The sequence below is a fragment of the Triticum aestivum genome, chromosome 7D (genome assembly GCF_018294505.1).
Source record: "Triticum aestivum cultivar Chinese Spring chromosome 7D, IWGSC CS RefSeq v2.1, whole genome shotgun sequence".
NCBI lineage: Eukaryota > Viridiplantae > Streptophyta > Magnoliopsida > Poales > Poaceae > Triticum > Triticum aestivum.
The window spans coordinates 68,679,400-68,701,244 of record NC_057814.1 but is presented as its reverse complement, the minus strand read 5'-3'; the positions used below and the strand labels follow the sequence as shown (position 1 = coordinate 68,701,244).

At 43.2% G+C, this 21,845-nt stretch overlaps 1 protein-coding gene and 1 long non-coding RNA gene across 6 annotated transcripts; both read left to right on the top strand.

Annotated features, from left to right (window-relative positions):
* Positions 1-1,250: 1,250 nt before the first annotated feature.
* On the top strand, positions 1,251-4,253 carry LOC123168321 (uncharacterized). Of its 5 annotated transcripts, none has more exons than XR_006484284.1 (5): positions 1,251-1,339; positions 1,821-1,910; positions 2,268-2,498; positions 3,175-3,247; positions 3,359-3,703. It is a non-coding gene; the product is annotated as an uncharacterized lncRNA (long non-coding RNA). The 5 variants fall into 5 exon arrangements; XR_006484287.1 differs by having other exon boundaries at positions 1,821-1,923; XR_006484285.1 differs by adding an exon at positions 3,720-4,253 and having other exon boundaries at positions 1,258-1,910; positions 3,359-3,515.
* Positions 4,254-9,166: 4,913 nt separating this feature from the next.
* LOC123165482 (zinc finger protein ZIC 2) lies at positions 9,167-9,869 on the top strand. Its single transcript, XM_044583137.1, has one exon. The coding sequence runs from the start codon at positions 9,261-9,263 to the stop codon at positions 9,621-9,623; it is 363 nt and encodes a 120-aa protein (XP_044439072.1). The 5' UTR covers positions 9,167-9,260; the 3' UTR covers positions 9,624-9,869.
* Positions 9,870-21,845: the final 11,976 nt, after the last annotated feature.

Below are 21,845 nucleotides of genomic sequence, written 5' to 3'. Positions count from 1 at the left end.
GACCACGCCCTCGGGCAGTTTGGCCCCTGCCCGACCTCTTCCCCCCACATACTCCCCGCCAGCCACCGCCGCCTCCGTCTGCACGCCGCCGGACCGCCACGCCCACTCTCCAGCCGCTCGGCCGCCCCGTCCACGCGCCGCTCTGTCCGGCCCCTCCTCGCCCCGTCCACAACGCGCCGCGCCCAGACGAGAGCCGAGCCGTCAGGGCCGCCGGCGCGCCGCCCGGTCCGCCGTCGCCGCCATCCCTCCTCCACGCACTGCCGCCTCCGCCGAGGAAGAGGTGCCCCGCGAAGGTAAAGTCCCTCCAGGGACGGCGCAGTCGGCGAGCGCCGCGTAGGCGTCGGTGAGGACATGGGCGAGGGAGGTGGCCCTGTTGTGCGCGGCGGGGAGGCAGATGCCGACCGCGTGTCTCCTCTCCGAAGGGGTGTGCCTGCATCCGATGGTGAGGGACCCTAGCTCCACACCCTTTTGTCGTTGATGAATGAAACCTGCAGGTACATCTCTTTCTTTCTCTGATCTACTTTTCCTCTCTCACATACACAGTTCTGCACCTTCTCTTGTCCAACTCATGATTCCTTGTAGTAGGAGGGGATCACATTGGATCCGAGTATGTGAGGGAGGAGCAAGAGCAACAGGAAATTGATAAGGCAAGATCACCCCCCCCCCCCCCCCTTGTTAATTTGTATTTCTGTTGCTGCGTGATGATATAATCTAAGTGATGAAACGTCAATTCTGTATGTGACTGATGAAAGGGAGGTTTCGCATCACAAAGCAAAAAAAAAAAACCGTCCTTCTATCATGACACAGTGTTTGCATTTTACTTGCACATGCTGTAGGAATATAGACAGTATGCATCACAGGCTTATAGTGCTGATGTTCTCAATGGTATCCAAAATTTTCTTTGTAGCAAATAAGCAACGAAATATATTAATAAGTTTACAATTTAGCTGTGTACCACAAAGAATCATGGAAACCAGATTTCAGGTGTTTTGGATGTGTGTGTTCAGTTCCGAAGGCAATGGTTAACAAATGTGTGTTTTCAGATTTTTCAAATGAATTTCACCCTATGGCTAGAGCATCTTCAATGAAATGCAAACCTGTTCATTTGTCTTTACCATTAATAGTTTAATACTCATGCTGAAATATTGAGGTCTTCTATTTACCCTTTGTGTGCTATGTTTTGCTCTCACTGTACTTCAGTAAGAATATTATTCAAATTGTTCACCACGATGTCCTATATTTCTATGCTTGCAGGTTTTCCACCGGGAGAGCAATTTCTAGATGCTAAATTGAAATGTATTGTCCAGTGTCTTGCGATGTCATTCTTTCATTATTCAAGGTATGTGTCTCACAAGGAAATAGAAAATCCTGAATTTTGCATGTGTGATTGGTTCAACAACCTCAACCTCTGCACCTCACTGTCAACCACATGCAAGCTTCCTCCTTGCTTTAGGTGAGAGCATTTATTTCATCGCCTTTTTAGCTTGCTCAGATTGCAAGTTTGATAGGTTTCCCCAACCCGGGTTAGGAACCCCTTTGATTTTGGTTCCTTGCTACAACTCTGTATGCAATTTTGTTTCTCTGTCACAGTTTGATCGATCCATTCTTAGCTACAAATGCTTATTTATAAACAGATGGATACAAGGTTCATTGTAGTCTTGCAGTTTGGAATACCAAAAAAAATCATTTGTTTGAGTGGTATAGCGTTTAGATGTCATTTTCTTTTTTGCTGTTTTTTATCGCCTTTTATTGTCGTGCTATGAGTTGATATGAATCAGCTAGCTATTGTCTAATTGTTGAAATACCACCCTTTCGAGCAGCCCTTGAACACAGAACAAGGAAACGAGGATATTTCGGAGTCCCAGTTTCACTGCCTTCGTGGACGCTGGAGCCACTGCCACCTTTACTATGTGTGTGGTTAGGGTATAGATCTCCGACTATAAAACTCCATGCTAATGTTCCATATTCCTCTTTTCTGCTAATTTTTAGAGTTTATCCTTCTATGAATTACCTAATTTCAGTCACAACTGACAAATATCAGTCTATTTGTTAATATCTCCATCTCCATCAAGGTTTATAAATTGACTTAAGAGTATGTATGTGCCCCTATCATTTTTTTGGTTCGTCAACAGATGAAGTAATCAACCGTTCGAATGAGGGATTAGGAGTACATCATCTAAAATATTTCTGTTCCCAGTTAAATGTGTACCGATAAATTTAACTATCAAAATCATTGTAGTGAGAAAAAAATTTGTTCTTATTTGCAGGCATTGTGTGGCGATAAACACATGACCAGCAAGGGGCCCTGCCCCCCTCCCAATACTATGGATTTGTTCATAATAAACACATGAACAGTGCAGCATTTGACTTGTTTTCTGCTCCAACCGGCCCTCCCCAACATCCTAATCCCACTAATCCCACCTCCGCCACTGCAGGCATGCCGGCCTTTTCTTAATTGCTATACTTTTGAGGACGCATCACTAAAAAAACTAAAAGAGGTACCACAAGTCTATAAAACCCTTATTACATTTTTGCATACGTACAGAAGTGAAAAATAAAAGTGAATTTAGCTATATACTTTGAAAATTGTAGTGGTTTTGCATGTCTAATAATTTTTTTGTTATGATATTATTTTGTTCGCCGGTATTTAATCCTTGGGGATTTTTATCTTTCCCATTTAGAGTAGTCCAATTGATACTTCCGATGGACACACGACAGGTTGCTGATGATGTCGTCTAATCCATATTGGAAGGTTTAATAACGTACTTGAACACTAAAACTATATAATGGATGGTTCTAGTGGGGGCAGGGATCCTCTATTTCCTTTACCAAATGGAGTCGGTCGTAATCACATGTTGTCTGACCTTCTCTCTATGCTCTCTTCACCTTATTCTTTGCATCATTTCACCGGTACAAGTCATCAGATGGGTATTACTGTTTCCAGTATGTTGTGTGTCGGTGGCCTGAAGCACAAGCTACTCACTATACTATATAGTACCGTGCTACAACTGTGAATTTTGCAATCCTGGTATACCCTAATTTGAGGTGATTTGTATGCCAGGTTATCCTAATCTTTATGTATCTGATGCTAAAACCATCATGCTTGCTTGCAGAGATTCAGTTAAGACTTAAATTAACAATTATGTATCTGAAGACTGACATTTGAAATTACAGGTTTCATGGCAATGATGGAGTGCTACCAAATTATGTTCCAAGAAAAATGATTTCTGCCTCAACTTGACTACATGTACGTGACTTGCAGTCAGTATGAAGTTCATTACACTACTAATATTAATTTCCTCATCTCCTTTATTTAGCTATTTGTCTATAGTCAACTCACATCACTCGACATCTACAGGCATGTTGAATTGTTGACCCGATTTGACGGACTATATAAGTGCTCTTTTCCTTGGGAATTTGAAAGCACGCCCCTTCTAAGCATCGCACAATATATAGGCTTATATATGTGGTACCAGTCATTGGTACAAGCATGTGTGCATTACACCAGAAAAGGGGTAAGTTGCCTTTGATACTGATCTGGTACCCCCATATAAGCGTATGATTAAAATAGGTTTCTATTGATTCATCAACAGAGAATTTATGTCAATTGATTTAATGTCGATATGAGCTTTATGCAAGTTTGTTTTCTCGAGAGTACGCAATCGGTACTATAGCTTCTTTATGCAAGTTTGTGATTTCTGAAGTGTGGATCCTACCAGGTTTCAAACTCGCAGAGCATATTGAAGGTGGTACAAATCATTGCAGAGTGAATTACAAGTAGCTATATGTGGATTGGAATTTACTGAAGCTTTGCATATTCAAATTTTTAAGTCGAATGAGACGTGCATTGCACGTGCAAGCTTACTAGTACAAGAAAAAAAAACCACAATAGCAACCGCACGCAAACAAATGCCAGCTCACCGCACTCTGCTGCGAACATGGGCCTCGCCTTATCCGTTTTTTCTACGTCAAGAAACACCCTAGCGGGAGCTCCTATGTGCCGCGTTTTGCGGCTAATTGCCTGCACGACGTACAGGAGCAGTGAGACTGGGCCGGCCCAGGCACCGGCGAACTGTGTTTACATCAGTAAAAATCGCGAAAACAAAAGGTGACGAAGTGAGGAATCGAACTTGTGACGTCCATCTCCTCAACGAGTCATACTAGTCACTGGATCAAACTGTTACTTGTGATTCAAAGCGCATCGGGACCTTATTTAAGACTTAAAGTTGCAGGATATTCCATGTTGCATGCTATTTTCTGTATCTGTATACATTTTTGAAAATTGAACAAATTTCGGAAAACACGAAATGAAGTTTTGAATAAATGTGAATAAAAATTTAGATTCAATTTTTTTTAGAAAACACGAATTTGTTTTGGGACTTCAGACAGATTATAAAATAGTTGGGAACATTTTCTAAACACAAGAACCAATATTTCTGCAGGTGATTTTTTAGTTTGGAACAATTTTTAAATTACTTGAACAAATTTTGAAATTTTAATTTTTACTCAAAATAAATAAATATTGAAATCCTGAATGTTTTTCCAAATAACGAACCAAAATTGAAGCTCGAAACATTTTTAGTTATTTGTGAACAAAATTTGAAGATTTCAACATTTTTCAGAAAAGTGAACAATTTTTTGAAATGTGAAAATTTGCAAATTTCTGAACCAATTTTAAAAACTTAAATATTTTGTCAAAACATGTACAATTTTGAGGAATCTCAAACATCTTTTGTCAACAAAAATTGGAACAAAATAGAAAATGAGAACATTATTGAAATTACAAACAATTTTTTGAAAACAAGATCAAAAATTACAATTTTCCGAATGTTGTTCAAACAATTTTTAAAATCACGAACATATTTTGAATTTTTAGACCAAATTTAGAAACGGAGAAATTTTTCGAAAATCCCAAACAAATTTGAAACAGGAACAAATTTTGTGTACGTGAAGAAAAAATTGAAAATGAGAACATATTTTTAAAATCACGAACATATTTTGAATTTTTAGAAAAAAATTGAAATGGAGAATTTTCTTGAAAATCATTAGCAAATTTGAAACGGGAACAAATTTTGAATACGTGAACAAAAATTTGAAAAAGAGATCATTTTTTAAATATTTGTGAACAATTTTTTAAAACAGACACTTTTTTCAAATCCTGGTCATTATTTAAAAAGTACTAAAAATGAAATGAAACATCCCGAACAATTTTTAAAAAACAGAAATATTTTTAAAATTCCCGAATTTTCTTTTAGAAATGTGAACATTTTTTGAATTTATGAACCATTTTCGTAAACACAGACATTTGTTTAAAAAATGGATACATTTTAGAAGCATGAACAATTTTTTGAGTTGCCGAACAATTTTTGAAATATGAACCTTTGTAAATAACGAAATTAAACTTGAAAAAAAAAAGAAACGAATAAATAAAAAAAGAAAAAGGAAAGAACAAAGAAAAAAGAAAAAAGAAAAACCAGTTTAGGGAAACTTCTAGTTGGTTCCCAAAACCAGAGTGGGCACGTCTTCGTTACATTCCTAGCGAGACCGAGGTATGCCCCCGCCCTTATGGAGCACTCTAAGTGGCCGGGCCCGTAGAGTTAGTTTAGCAGATTTGTTTGTTTTTATGTATTTTTCTAACAAAGTTTATTTTTATATTTTAAGAGAACCTAAGAACACATATTCCCAGAAAATAATATACTTAAAAAGTTTACTGAGAATATGAAAAATGTTAACCCACTATTAGAAGCTTGTTAGCTTAATATTAAAAAAATAGTTGGGAGCATTCAAATAAAATGTTTGCGAGATTCTAAAAGGTCACCTATTTCGAGAAAAGCACATGACATTTTTGAAAAAATTGCATTGTAAAAAAATGTTCGTGCCATTCAAGAAAAGGTTTCATACCATTCAAAAACGTTTATGTTGAGTTTTAATATATATATTTAAGAGTTAAAACAACTAATATGTTCGTGACATGTAAATAATTATACTCTATCTGTAAACTAATATAAGATCTTTTATGAATTATCTTATAAGAGTTTACAAGGGGAGTACAATATAAACAAATGTTCACATAGCTTAAGAAAATGATTTATATCATTCCTGAAAATAATATGCATCTGAAATATTTTAACACATGTTAAAAAATGCTAATCATGTATATGACAAACGTTAAAATTGTAAAAACAATATTTTAGATGTATACAAAAAATTTATAATGTATATGAAAATATATAGACATCATATTAGAAAAATTGTTGAACGTGTATAAATAAAATATTTCTGATACACACGCGAAATGTAGAATGTCTATAAAAAATGTGGACATGTACTGAAAAATAGAAAAAAGGAGAAGTAAAAATAATAAACAGAAGAAGCCTACAAAAACTGGTAATGGAACAAAGAAAATAAGAAAAAATAAAACCAAAGAAAGATAGAAGAAAACCAATGCAGCACAGTGTAAACCTAATAAGAAAACAATTGAGAGAAAAACTCATGTGATAGATAAAATATTAGGCCGGCCCATTAGATCCAGAGCAATGTAACGCAGTAAGCGAGACTTATCTCCCGCGACGATACTTGGGCCAGCATAGGGGAAGTTTGATCTATCTATAGCAGCCCATAGCCGCCACATTCCCTGACTGGGCCCACCCGGGTATGTGGGGTTTTGGTTCTACAAAAGCGCTCGTCGGATTGCTTGTGTACCGCGCTTTCGTCGAGTCTCTTTCGACATCAGTTGTGGTGCATCACCCCCGGACATCGAATATACACGGTGCCTTTTGTCTGCGAACAGGTTTTTCTAGGGATCCCATACTTTATTAATTTGGAACAATAATCAAAGGGATACAAGGGGGTCATGAGGGGAAATAAGCCACAAGTGGCGACCCTGTGGAAGCGAGGCAAGTTTGTTTACGAGTTTATGAGCCCCCTGATTCGGAGCACGACCTTCGAATGTAAAATTACAACTAGCAAAAAAGTGCTCTTCTGTTATTTATCTTCTTGAAGATTGTGATATGAGTGCCTCTCGCCCCTTTTATGATGTCATCCATAATCGTTCTGCGGTCACTAGCAATTTCCAAGTGATCCAAAGATAGGTCGGCCGCAAGTGCCAAAGCCTCGCGGCAATTATCTATGAACAGGTGTGGGCATGTCTTTGTTTCTCTAATAGTGAGGTCGAGGTACGCCCCCTCTTAGCTTTAGGGGGCATTCTAATTGAGCAGGCCTAGCAGAGTTAGTTTAGCAATTTTGTTTCTTCTTATGTATTATCTTTTTCTCCTTTTTTTATATTCTATGAGATTCTAAATACTCCCTCAGTCCTGAATTAAGTGACGCGGAGGGAGAGCTAAGCTAGTACAAATTTGTGTACAACTGGCGTCAATTAAATTGGGACAGAGGCAGAGTAGTACATATATTACAAAAAGTAATTATTTAGTTAGCGTACTTAAAAATTTATAAATGGTTACAGATAATATAAAATATGTTAACACAATACTTAAAATTTGTTAGCTTAATATAAAAGCAAGTTAGACCATTCAAATTGCGAGATTTATAAAATGTTCACGTGTTTTGAGAAATGTATGTGACATTAAAAAATTATACAATTGAAAATATTGGACTTGGAATTCATTAAATGGTTTCCTACCATTCAGGAAAATGTACATTAAATTCTGAAATATGCTTATGAGTTATTATAATATGTTCATGACATGTAAAAAACTATACAATATAAAAAAATGGTCACATAGTTTTAAACAAGAGATATTTTGTATCATTTATGAAAAAGAATGTTTCAGTGTGTATTTGAAAATTGTTTAACACATATTTAAATAATGTTAATCATGTATTTCGAAAATGTTAAACTTGTACAAAAAATGTTGGGATAATTAGATTTATGCCCCTAGTTGTGTCCCACTCGTCTGTTTTACCCCTAATTCCCAAAAGTCACCGGTTCTGTCCAAGTCACTTTGCTCCTATTATGCTTTTGCCCTTTGACCGTTTGACCATCAGTTTGAAAACTTCATAACTAATTCATACTAAATCAGAAAAATGCAAATAAGATACCAAAATGTTCAGAAAAACATCACCTATATGTCAGTGTCATTTGCATTCATGAAAAAAGTGTTGGAAAGTGCCCATCCGAGTTTTAGCTCTTATGCTACCACCATGAATAGTAAAATCTAAAAAAGTTCAAAAAAATAAAATAAAAATTGGTGGCAAAGAATGACAAATGTTTTAAGTGCCTGCCAAGTTTCATCAGGGAATAACATTCGTGGGTGCCGCGGCAAAAAAAAACAATCAGCACTCCAAAATAGAATATTTTTTTGCCACGACTTCCACGAATGTCGTTCCCTAATGAAACTTGGCAAGCACTTAGAACATTTGTTGTTCTTCGCCACCATATTTTTTTGATTTATTTTTTATTTTTTTTAGATTTCACTATTCATGGTGGTATCAAAAGAGCTAAAACTCGGATGTGCACGTTCCAACACTTTTTTCATGAATGCAAATGACACTGACATATACGTGATGTTTTTCTGAACATTTTGGTATCTTATTTGCATTTATCTAATTTAGTATGAATTAGTTATGAAGTTTTCAAACTGACGGTCAAACGGTCAAAGGGCAAAAGCATAAGAGGAGCAAAGTGACTTGGACAGAACCGGTGACTTTTGGGAATTAGGGGTAAAACAGACGAGTGGGACACAACTAGGGGCATAAATCTAATTATCCCAAAAATGTTTTAGATGTAAAAAAAAAGTACAATGTGTATGAAAAAATAGACAGCCAAATATATTTGAAATAAATGTTAATCATGTATTTGAAAACATTAAACGTGTATAAATAAAATGTTTTTGTTATGTAATAAAATTCTAGACATGTACTGAAAAAGAAAAAGAAGAAAGAAAAACCGAAGAAACCTATGAAATCTGAAGAGAATGAGAAACAGAAAAAAAAACAGATGAAAACCAATTTAAGTTAAAACCTTATAAGAAAACCAGAGGGAGAAAAACTCGCGCGATAGATAAAATTCTGGGCCGGCCCAGTAGTGCCAAAGCTACGTCTCGCAATAAGCGATATTCTTATCTTACCTCCCGCGACGATTCCTGGCCCAGCATATCTTTAGCTGGGCCGAACTGGTGTATGCACGAGGCCGACCAGCACGCGACGTGGTCAGCGTGAGCACCGCGCACGGGCGCACCGCCCCCGTCTTCTGCACACGCCGCGATCTCGACTCAAGCAACGCAGCGAGACGAGACCAAACCATGGCGGCCAACCACCACCTCCGCCGCCTCGCCTCCGCGTCGGCCCCCGCTCTCTCCCGCCTCTCCAAGCCCCCTCCCTCGCCGCTCCTCCGCCCCGCGTTCTCCAGCTCCGCCTCCCCCGCGGATCAGCCGGCGGCGGCGGCGGGCGCCGCTGCAGCCGAGAAGGGGGAGGCCCAGAGCGCCGTGAAGGAGGCGGACGAGGCGCAGGGCGGTGGTGCTGGCGCGCGGAAGGCGGGGGAGGAGGAGGATGATGACGGCGGCCTGGACATAAACGAGGCAACTGGCGAGATCGGCGGCCCGCATGGGCCCGAGCCCACCCGGTACGGCGACTGGGAGCGCGGCGGCCGCTGCTCTGACTTCTGAGCAACCGCTGCCAACTGGGAGGGTAAAAACTTGCTCTCGGATTCGTTCTAAGCTGTAATCATAAGGATATGGCATGGGCATGGCATGGTGGTTCTGTTTTACTCTGCTGGGGGAATAAATCTTGTTGTTATACTGAACATGATTCTGAAGTTTCAGAGTACTGTACCATCTTAGCATGTATCTAAGCTTTCTAAGTTCTCTCTCTGTATGAATTTTTTTGAGTGGTAGTAACTGATTGTTTGTTTAGTTTGATTTCCCCCCTTAAGCTCCATGATGAAATTGAATTAGTATGTTTGTTTCACAGCAATGCCACATCGTGAGTTCTAGCAATTTCACATGAGCAAGTAATTCCTTGGTACCTACCGAGGTTATCCGTAGCGGGTGTATACGGTATTACGTGCTTCTTGTGCTTCCTTCCTAAAAACTTGTCTTCTTAGCTAGCATTTCTGGTTATGTTGTCCCCTAGTTTTTTTGGCCTTGGAGAAATTGATCAGGCAGGACAGGAAGTTGAAACTTGGGTTGGGGTTACGGGCGGTTGTAGCTGGAATTTGGCACGCTTCAAGTTTTTGGGTGGAAACTAGAGTGCACACCAAGTAGGAGAGCATTGGTGATCTGCTATTGAAGCCAGGCATCTACTGGGATTGCCGGTTGCAGTGAAATACATTTTGTTTATCATGATGACACTTTCTATATAGGATGACTGAATATGAAACGACAGTAACCTGAAACTTCAGATAACAACAGTAACCTGAAACTTCAGATAACAGCAGTAACCTGAAACTTCAGATAACAGCAGTAACCTGAAACTTCAGATAACAGCAGTAACCTTGGGCCATCTTATTTTTAGAACTACCTTGGGCCATCTTAAACAAAAATAAATATCTCTGGTAGAATGGTATTGAAGTTACGATTTGTAGTCTCCGTTCAGAATATAAATATCTCTGGTAGAATGGCTCATGGGTGAAATATTTTGTTCTGTTTGCCTGGAGCTTGCCGTATGACCAGATAGGACACATTTATTTAAGTGGGGTATAAGATATTTCTGAATACTTACGATTTGTAGTCTCCGTTCAGAATATAATTTCTGAACGCTTCTCAAGGTTGTGATTCCTTCCTAAACCTTGGTGTCTCCTTGACTAGCATTTCTGGTTATGTTGCTCTCAGTTATTTTTAGCCTTGGAGAAATTGATCAGGCAGGAGAGGAAGTTGGAACTTTGATTGTAGTGACTAGCTGCTGTATCTTGAATTAGGCATGCTTTCGATAACGGGCTGGCAACTATTGAGTGAACACCGACTAGGAGAGCATCATATGGCCGTGATTTGATGTTGCTACTGAGATCAGTCATCTAGTGGGATTGGTACTGAGCAGGAGAGCATTATATGACGGGTTCAAATACATTTTATTCAGCATCAGGACAGTTTCTATATTGGACGGTTAAATATGAAACGGCAGTAACCTTGAACTTCAGATAACAACAGTAACCTTCAGCCCTCTATTTTCAGAAAAACCTTGAACCATCTTTTCTTGTCAGAACAACCTTGCTTATTGATGAAAGTGAACATTTGTTGTAGAATTGTATTGAAGTTACATAGGGATTGGTAGGTGTTCATGGGTGTAGTATTCTGCCCTGCTTAAAAGGGCTGAAGGAAAACAACATGATCATGATTTCCCGGTTCTCCCCTTTCTGTATGATCAAATAGGACACATTTATTTAAGTAGATTATACTATGAAATCTTGGAGCAAGTTAACCAATTCGTTGTCTCCGTTCAAAAGTTCTAATATTATTTTGGTAATTAGGTTAAAATTCATTTTGAATAAATTTTGGTTGCATCTCAGTTTTGCTTGTCTGGTTTAGCTCAAGTTTTGTATTGGTTTCTAAATTATGGGTAAGATAATATCAAATGTAGTGGTTTCTAAGGATGCATTTCAATATTTTATTGACTCGGTTCTCAACGTAGTTCTCCCTTTTAAGGAAGACCGCCCTACAGTCCTAGTAAGTCATATTTATTTTTTATTAGCAAAACCATACTGATTTTGAGTGCAATGTTACCATTTTATTACTCCCTCTGTTCCTAAATATAAGCCTTTTTAGAGATTCCAGTATGAACTATATACGAAGCAAAATGAGAGAATGCACACTTTTAAATATGTCTATACACATCCGTATGTAGTCCATATTGAGATATCTAAATGGGCTTATATTTAGAAACGGAGGGAGTATAAAACAATGATGGATATAAACAAACATTATATTTAGTCCTCTGAAGTCGTGGTCTCCACCTGTAGCCTTTGTATCTGAACTTCCCTCCAAAGCTCTAGAGAAAAACCGCGAAGGACCAAACCTACACAGGAAAGAAGACTAGGAGCATAGAGGGATGAAGTTGGAAAACCAGACACCCGAGTAAAACTAGCGCCAGTGCAAGACAAGCGAAGGCACTGCACATCAGACCATCAGATCAAGCATCATCGACCCTTATGACACGAACAACACTAGCCCCTTGACATTTGCAATGATGGCCACAGCAAGACAAATACTCCCTCCGTAAAGATCACTGCTAGTGATCTAAACGCTCTTATATTTCTTTACGGAGAGAGTATGTTGTAAGCAAACTTTTATTCCATGCGATGTCGCCCTGCCAAGTATGCACGAACTTTTTTTTTGACAACTTAAGTACGCATGAACTTGATAAAATATAGAGCATCTCCAGCCGCGTCCTCAACAGACCCTTAGGTGATTTTTTTAGCGCCGGCGTCCAAAAATTGGCCCAGTCGCGACCCAGGAGTCCGTTTTTCGCCGGTTTGGGTCGAAACTGGCGCCGGTGGACCCAGGCCGAACCTGGCGCGCTGGGGGGCGGGGGCGCCGGGGCAATCGTTTTTGGTGCGAAAGAACGGCGGGCCCGCCGAGTCAGCGACCCTCGAGCCTCGTCGTCCTCATCGCCTCGGTTTTCTGCGGGGAATCAATGCCAAGGCTGCCGCCGGTCAGCCTTCCATTGATTCCTCACGGGGGGCGCGGGCGGCGCGGCGACGCACCATCTCCCGCCACGCGTACACACGGCGCCCACACCCCCCGGCCGCTATATAAGCAGCGCCTCCCCTCGCCTGTGGCCGCACCCCGCCCACAGCTGCCGAGCTCTTTCTCTCCCCGTGCGTCGCCGCCGCCGACGTTCCTCCCCTCTCTCCCCATGCCTAGCCGCGACGATGGGCGAGAGGTTCCCCGGCGATGGGGCGGCGGCCAATGGCTTCGGCCGCCGCTCATTGCACGAGCGGGAAGCCTACCTGCTGTTTGAGGCCAACGTCCCGGCGCCTCCCGACATGCGCGCGTCGGGGCAGTGGAAGCTCAGCGCTGGTGGCGTCCCCATTCCCCCGCTGCCCGACGTCACCGCACGCGCCGACTACTTCGCCGACGAGGTCGACCGCGTGCGGTCATCGCTGACGAAGGAGCAGCGTGTAGGGGAACGCGACAGAAAACGAAAATTTTCGGTATAGCGAGCACGCCCAGGACCACTATGGAGACTGCACACAAGGTTTGATCTGTTCCGTACAGACTCGAAGCGCAGCGGAAGAAGAGTCGGTGGAGATTGTTGGTGCAGATCCCCGTAGCTAGGATTTACAACCTCCCAACCGCGAGGATGTACTCCCTCGCCGGACAGCCCTTCGGGAGGTGGTCGGACAGTCCCCCGGACGATGTCGCGGACAGCCCTTCGGGAGGACACTCAAACAGCCCCTCGGGCAAAAGACCGAAACTACGACCTCTCTACGGGGTTGCACACATACGGTGCCAGCTATCCAGCAGGGCTTCGCCGTCCAGAACTAGTTCCTGCCGGAACCCAGACAGCCTTACGGCTCTACGGAACTCTTTTCGTGGGAGGGAGAGAAGAAGCCAGATAATGCATGGCCTGTGTATGAGAGCAAGGGATGAAGATATGGCAGCCCTCACCTCCTCTATTATAGGAAAACCAAGGGGTAGTGTGCCTCCACAAATTACCAAAAACTCCCATGCATTAGGTCACACATGAGGGTGTTAAGGACAAAATGGGATGCCATGTGGAGCTCCAAGGAGCTCCACCACCCATGGCCGGCCACCCCTAGGGGGGCCCCCCAAATGGGGTTCCTTCCCTTGTAAGCCACTTCCTTCTAGAGCTTTGACCAAGTCCAAAAAGGTGGCTCTCCAAAAATATCCCAAAAAGCACTTTCACTATTCACGACGACTTTTTCAGCGTCCGTTCGAACTGAAAATATTTATGTCGGCTTAGAACATTTCCAGTACCCACTAAAATAATTTTCAACGCGTTCCGAAACAATTCCGGTTTAGTGATTTTCATCTGCGAAACGCATCTGAAGTGGCTTCGGCAGCTCCGGAAGATTTCCTGTTTTTATCCCGGAAAATTCTAAAATGTTTCCAGAATGATTCTGGCACCTTCCAAGACTTATCAGGCATGTGCCGAAACCAATTTGACTTAATAGTATATCCCGAAACAACTTTTCGGTTTCATCGAAACTCATCCGATGACCTCTCTCTGCGGAGCTTTTCCGCTGTCCGAAACTTTTTCGGTGATTTTCTCTCAGACTCCCTGTCTAGTATTTAGCAGATAGATGACCCTTAAGCGTGTGACCCTATAGGTTCGGTGAAGTATAGACATGACCTGGAACCTCTTCCGATCAATGATCAACATCGGAGCCGTGGACACCCATATTGACCCCTATACCCACACGAATGAATATTCGAGTGAACCTTCAGTTGCCGTGAGCTATTCCTGTTGCTTCGCGATATGTCACAAACACCCAAGGTGAGATTTATTGCATTCCTGTGGATCAAAAAATTTTCCACCATGCAAGTTACCTCGTTACCGGTTTTGTTCTCTTTTCTCGTTTCCGTGTTCCGGCATCCTAGTGATCAAATCACAATGTGTCTGGCCAGACGATGACGGATACCGTTACACCGAGAGGGCCCGAGTATATCTCTCCATCGTCGGAGGATGAAATCCCAATCTTGAGCTATCTCGTTACTTGCCATACTTTTCCGTGAACTCGTAAGCCGCCGTAATAGCCACCCAGTTACGGATGACGTTTAACAAACCCCAAAGTTCACGAAGCAAGTATGAAGGAACTCGATACTCTCATGGTCTAAGGAATTATGCAAACATTAACTTCTCTGTGTTATTAACCATTAACTTGTGACGAATGTATCTCATAGCATAACATCAAATTGGGTCGATTCAACACAAGTGTTCTACTAATAATTGTGCCCTTAAAATTGTCGGCATAGTCATGCCCATGATCAGGAAAACAAGATCATCATGCAATACTTGAGCCAGTCATAGAGGCTTGACTAGGAATACATTTTACCGTTTATTATCCCACACGTGCACATGAGTTTCCCTCCAAGCCTCGTTTTATTTGCAGACTCGAGAATCATTGCAGTTATAGCATGGAACACAAACCTTCATTACAAACCAGGAGATACAAAATAACTGATAATACTGCCTCTAGGGCATATCTCCTACAGACTCCCACTTGCACTATAGTCATAATCCAGTTACATGGCTTCCCTAACACCAATGGCTATCCGGTGTTGCTCATGCTTTGCTCGTGGTAGAGGCTTCGTCATCGGGTCTGACACATTCAGATCCGTGTGAACTTTGCGTACTTTCACTAAACCCTCTTCGACATGATGTCGAATGAGTTTATATTTGCGTTGAATATGTCTTGTCTTATGGTGCAAACTTGGCTCCCTTGCCTGAGCCATGGCGCTACTATTATCACAATAGATCTCCACCGGGTCCAGAGCACTTGGAACCACACCAAGGTCTTCAAGAAATTGCTTGATCCATACCGCCTCCTTGGAGGCTTCTGAAGCGGCAACATACTCCGCCTCCGTCATAGAATCCGCCACAATCTTTTGTTTGGAACTTTTCCAATCAACTGCGCCGCCGTTCAATATGAAAACATAGCCTGATTGAGATTTGAAGTCATCTGGGTCAGTCATGAAGCCTGCATCAGTGTAACCACTTACAATGAGCTCTTCATCACCTCCGTACACAAGGAGTAAATCCTTGGTCCTTCCAAGGTACTTAAGAATACCCTTGACTGCGGCCCAGTGTTCCAACCCTGGATCACTTTGGTACCGGTTGCTAACACTTAGCGCATAGGAAACATCTGATCTTGTACATAGCATGGCATACATAATAGAACCAACTGCCGAGGCATATGGAACATCATTCATTTGTACTCGCTCATCCAGAGTCCGAGGACTCTGATTCTTGCAAAGCACTGTGCCAGGTGACATGGGGAGTAGGCTTTCTTGGAGTTCTCCATGTTGAACCTTTTCAACACCTTGTCAATGTACGTGCTTTGGCTAAGCGCTATCAGGCGTTTTGATCTATCTCTATAGATTCTGATGCCCAATACATATGCCGCTTCGCCTAAGTCTTTCATTGAAAACCTCTTTTTCAATGAGTCTTTTATTTCGCTAAGAAAATTCACGTCATTTCCAATCAACAATATGTCATCCACATACAAGATTAGAAATGCTTTTGCGCTCCCACTAAACTTCTTGTAAACACAAGATTCTTCGTCATTCCTGATGAAGCCAAACTCTTTGACCACTTCATCAAAACGAATGTTCCAGCTCCTTGATGCTTGCTTCAGACCATAAATGGCTTTCTGAAGTTTGCATACCTTTCCAGCATCCTCATGAATGACAAAACCTTCTGGCTGTATCATGTATACATCCTCTTTGAGGTTTCCATTTAGGAAAGCCGTTTTGACATCCATCTGCCATATTTCATAGTCGAAATAAGCAGCAATTGCTAGCAATATCCGAACAGACCTAATCATAGCTACGGGCGAGAAAGTCTCGTCGTAGTCCACTCCTGGAACTTGCGTGAACCCTTTCGCGACAAGTCTAGCTTTGTGGATAGTAATGTTACCATCCGCGTCCGTCTTTCTTTTGAAAATCCATTTACAACCAATCGGCTTTACGCCTTCTGGAAGTTCTTCCAAGTTCCAAACTTGGTTTTCGTACATGGATTCCATTTCGGATCTCATGTCTTTGTGCCATTCTTTTGAGCTGGGCCCCGCCATCGCTTCCTTGTAGTGCGCAGGTTCATCGTCTTCAAGAATGAAGATTTCGTTATGAAACCATTCAGGTGGCTGGATAGCCCTACCTGATCTGCGCGGTTCAGTTACAACATTGTCTGAAGTCTCCGCATCATATGCGACAACTTCTGGCTCAGTTGCATGGATAATTAGCGGAATTTCTTCCGGTTCCTTAGCCATATCAACAGTTGCCGAAGATTCACTAATCTCATCAAGTTGTACTGTCCTCCCACTTAATTCTTTGGCGAGAAATTCTTTCTCAAGAAAAACTCCGCTTTTAGCGACAAACACTTTGTGCTCGGAGGGTAGGTAGAAGGAATACCCAATTGTTTCTTTTGGATAACCTACAAAGTTACACTTGTCTGATCTGGGATCGAGTTTGGTAGGTTGTAAACGTTTTACATGTACCTCACATCCCCAAATTTTAAGATGCGACAAACTGGGTTTCTTCCCATTCCACATCTCATGTGGTGTCGTCTTAACAGACTTAGACGGTGCTCTGTTTAGTGTGTGAGCGGCAGTTTCTAGTGCATGACCCCAAAAAGATATCGGCAGATCTGTAAGAGACATCATTGACCTTACCATGTCCAACAGGGTTCGGTTACGTCTTTCCGATACTCCGTTTCTCTGTGGAGTTCTGGGAGGCGTAAGCTGTGAAACGATTCCACGGTCACTTAGATGTTGTCCAAACTCATGACTAAGATATTCGCCTCCGGGATCAGACCGCAGAAAACTTAATATTTTTGTTACGATGATTTTCTACCTCATTCTGAAATTCTTTGAACTTTTCAAAGGTTTCCGACTTATGCTTCATTAAGTAGATATATCCATACCGACTTAAATCATCAGTGAAAGTCACGAAGTAGAAATACCCACCCCGTGCGGCTGTGCTCATTGGACCACATACATCACTATGTATTATTTCCAATAATTCACCCGCCCGTTCAGGATGACCCGTGAACGGCGTCTTGGTCATTTTCCCCATCAGACAAGCTTCACATGTGTCAAATGATTCAAAATCAAAGGACGGTAAAACTCCATCTCTCTGGAGTCTTTGCATGCGTTTCTTTCCGATGTGGCCAAGCCGACAGTGCCACAAGTAAGTGGTGGTGGTATCAGCCTTCTTAAGGCGTTTGGCATTCACGTTAAAGACATCATTTTCACATTCAAGATTTAGTATGAAAAGGCCCCCAACAATGGGTGCAAATCTATAAAACATATCCTTACAATAAAGTGAACAACCATTGTTCTCAGACTTGTACGAATACCCATCGTGTACTAAACATGATCCAGAGATAATGTTTCTACACAATAGTGGAACAAAATGACAGTTACTTAGTTCTAAGATAAATCCTGAAGGGAGACGTAGAGGCATAATGCCGACGGCTTGAGCGGCGATCCCAGTGCCGTTCCCGACGCGCATTACGACTTCATTCTTTGCCAGCTTGCGCACCTTCTGAAGCCCCCTGTATCGAGTTGCAAATGTGAGCAACCGATCCAGTATCAAATACCCAAGACTTAGAATTTTCGCTAGCAAGCAAAACGTCAATGACATTAACCTGTATAACAATTATACCTTTTCCGGTTTTCCCGGTCTTCTTATCTTCCAGATACTTCTTGCAGTTTCTCTTCAAGTGTCCTGTGCCCTTGCAGTAGAAGCACTCAGTTTCATTCTTGGCTCCGCCCTTAGAGTTGCTTTGGGAGCCGGTCTTACCGGCGCCCTTGCCCTTCTTTGGCTTGCCTTTCTTTTTGAAACTGGCGTTTTTATTCACAAGTAAGGTTTGATCCGTTCCGTACCGACTCGAAGCACAGCGGAAGAAGAGTCGGTGGAGATCGTTGGTGCAGATCCCCGCAGCTAGGATTTACAACCTCCCAACCGCGAGGATGTACTCCCTCGCCGGACAGCCCTTCGGGAGGTGGTCGGACAGTCCCCCGGACGATGTCGCGGACAGCCCTTCGGGAGGACACTCGAACAGCCCCTCGGGCAAAAGACCAAAACTACGACCTCTCTATGGGGTTGCACACATACGGTGTCAGCTATCCGGCAGGGCTTTGCCGTCCAGAACTAGTTCCTGCCGGAACCCAGACAGCCTTACGGCTCTACGAAACTCTTTTCGTGGGAGGGAGAGAAGAAGCCAGATAATGCATGGCATGTGTATGAGAGCAAGGAATGAATATATGGCAGCCCTCACCTCCTCTATTTATAGGAAAACCAAGGGGTAGTGTGCCTCCACAAATTACCAAAAACTCCCATGCATTAGGTCACACATGAGGGTGTTAAGGACAAAATGGGATGCCATGTGGAGCTCCACTACCCATGGCCGGCCACCCCTAGGGGGCCCCCCAAATGGGGTTCCTTCCCTTGTAAGCCACTTCCTTCTAGAACTTTGACCAAGTCCAAAAAGGTGGCTCTCCAAAAATATCCCAAAAAGCACTTTCACTATTCACGACGGCATTTTTCAGCGTCCGTTCGAACTAAAATATTTATGTGGGCTTAGAACATTTCTAGTACCCACTAAAATAATTTTCAACGCGTTCCGAAACAATTCCGGTTTAGTGATTTTCATCTGCGAAACGCATCTGAAGTGGCTTCGGCAGCTCCGGAACATTTCCTGTTTTTATCCCGGAAAATTCCAAAAAGTTTCCACAATGATTCTTGCACCTTCCAAGAATTATCAGGCATGTGCCGAAACCAATTTGACTTAATAGTATATCCCGAAACAACTTTTCGGTTTCATCGAAACTCATCCGATGACCTCTCTCTGCGGAGATTTTCCGCTGTCCGAAACTTTTTCAGTGATTTTCTCTCAGACTCCCTTGTTGGGGATCGTAGCAGAAATTTAAAATTTTCTACGCATCACCAAGATCCATCTATGGAGTTTACTAGCAACGAGAAGGAAGGAGTGCATCTACATACCCTTGTAGATCACGAGCGGAAGCGTTCAAGTGAACGGGGTTGATGGAGTCGTACTCGTCGTGATCCAAATCACCGATGACCGAGCGCCGAACGGATGGCACCTCCGCGTTCAACACACATACGGTTGGGGAAGACGTCTCCTCCTTCTTGATCCAGCAAGGGGGAAGGAGAGGTTGATGGAGATCTAGCAGCACGACGGCGTGGTGGTGGAAGTAGCGGGGACCTCGGCAGGGCTTCGCCAAGCACAGCGAGAGGGAGAGGTGTCACGGGAGGGAGAGGGAGGCGCCAGGGGCTGTGGTGCGGCTGCCCTCCCTCCCCCCACTATATATAGGGGCCCTGGGTGGGGGGGCGCCGGCCCCTGGGAGATCCAATCTCCAAGGGGGGCGGCGGCCAAAGGGGGTGGCTTCCCCCCCAAGCCAAGTGGGGGGCGCCCCCACCCCTAGGGTTTCCAACCCTAGGCGCAGGGGAGGCCCAAGGGGGGGCGCACCAGCCCACCAGGGGCTGGTTCCCCTCCCACTTCAGCCCATGGGGCCCTCCGGGATAGGTGGCCCCACCCGGTGGACCCCCGGGACCCTTCCGGTGGTCCCGGTACAATACCGGTAACCCCCGAAACTTTCCCGGTGGCCGAAACTGGACTTCCTATATATAATTCTTCACCTCCGGACCATTCCGGAACTCCTCGTGACGTCCGGGATCTCATCCGGGACTCCGAACAACTTTCGGGTTACCGCATACTAATATCTCTACAACCCTAGCGTCACCGAACCTTAAGTGTGTAAACCCTACGGGTTCGGGAGACATGCAGACATGACCGAGACGACTCTCCGGTCAATAACCAACAGCGGGATCTGGATACCCATGTTGGCTCCCACATGTTCCTCGATGATCTCATCGGATGAACCACGATGTCGAGGATTCAATCAATCCCGTATACAATTCCCTTTGTCAATCGGTAGGTTACTTGCCCGAGATTCGATCGTCGGTATCCCAATACCTTGTTCAATCTCGTTACCGGCAAGTCACTTTACTCGTACCGTAATGCATGATCCCGTGACCAAACACTTGGTCACATTGAGCTCATTATGATGATGCATTACCGAGTGGGCCCAGAGATACCTCTCCGTCATACGGAGTGACAAATCCCAGTCTCGATCGGTGTCAACCCAACAGACACTTTCAGAGATACCTGTAGTGTACCTTTATAGTCAGCCAGTTACGTTGTGACGTTTGGTACACCCAAAGCACTCCTACGGCATCCGGGAGTTACACGATCTCATGTTCTAAGGAAATGATACTTGACATTGGAAAAGCTCTAGCAAACGAACTACACGATCTTTGTGCTATGTTTAGGATTGGGTCTTGTCCATCACATCATTCTCCTAATGATGTGATCCCGTTATCAATGACATCCAATGTCCATAGTCAGGAAACCATGACTATCTGTTGATCAACGAGCTAGTCAACTAGAGGCTCACTAGGGACATGTTGTGGTCTATGTATTCACACATGTATTGCGATTTCCGGATAACACAATTATAGCATGAACAATAGACAATTATCATGAACAAGGAAATATAATAATAACCATTTTATTATTGCCTCTAGGGCATATTTCCAACAGTCTCCCACTTGCACTAGAGTCAATAATCTAGTTACATTGTGATGAATCGAACACCCATAGAGTTCTGGTGTTGATCATGTTTTGCTCTAGGGAGAGGTTTAGTCAACGGATCTGCTACATTCAGGTCCGTATGTACTTTACAAATATCTATGTCTCCATTTTGAACATTTTCACGAATGGAGTTGAAGCGACGCTTGATATGCCTGGTCTTCCTGTGAAACCTGGGCTCCTTGGCAAGGGCAATAGCTCCAGTGTTGTCACAGAAGAGAGTCATCGGGCCCGACGCATTGGGAATAACTCCTAGGTCGGTAATGAACTCCTTCACCCAGATTGCTTCTTGTGCTGCCTCTGAGGCCGGCATGTATTCCGCTTCACATGTAGATCCCGCCACAACCGAGACGATGATGGATACCGTTACACCGAGAGGGCCCGAGTATATCTCTCCATCGTCGGAGGATGAAATCCCAATCTTGAGCTATCTCGTTACTTGCCATACTTTTCCGTGAACCCGTAAGCCGCCGTAATAGCCACCCAGTTACGGATGACGTTTAACAAACCCCAAAGTTCACGAAGCAAGTATGAAG

Coding starts and splice junctions, on each gene's coding strand:
- LOC123165482 (XM_044583137.1), top strand. CDS start 9,261: ATGGCGGCCAACCACCACCTCCGCCGCCTCGCCTCCGCGTCGGCCCCC.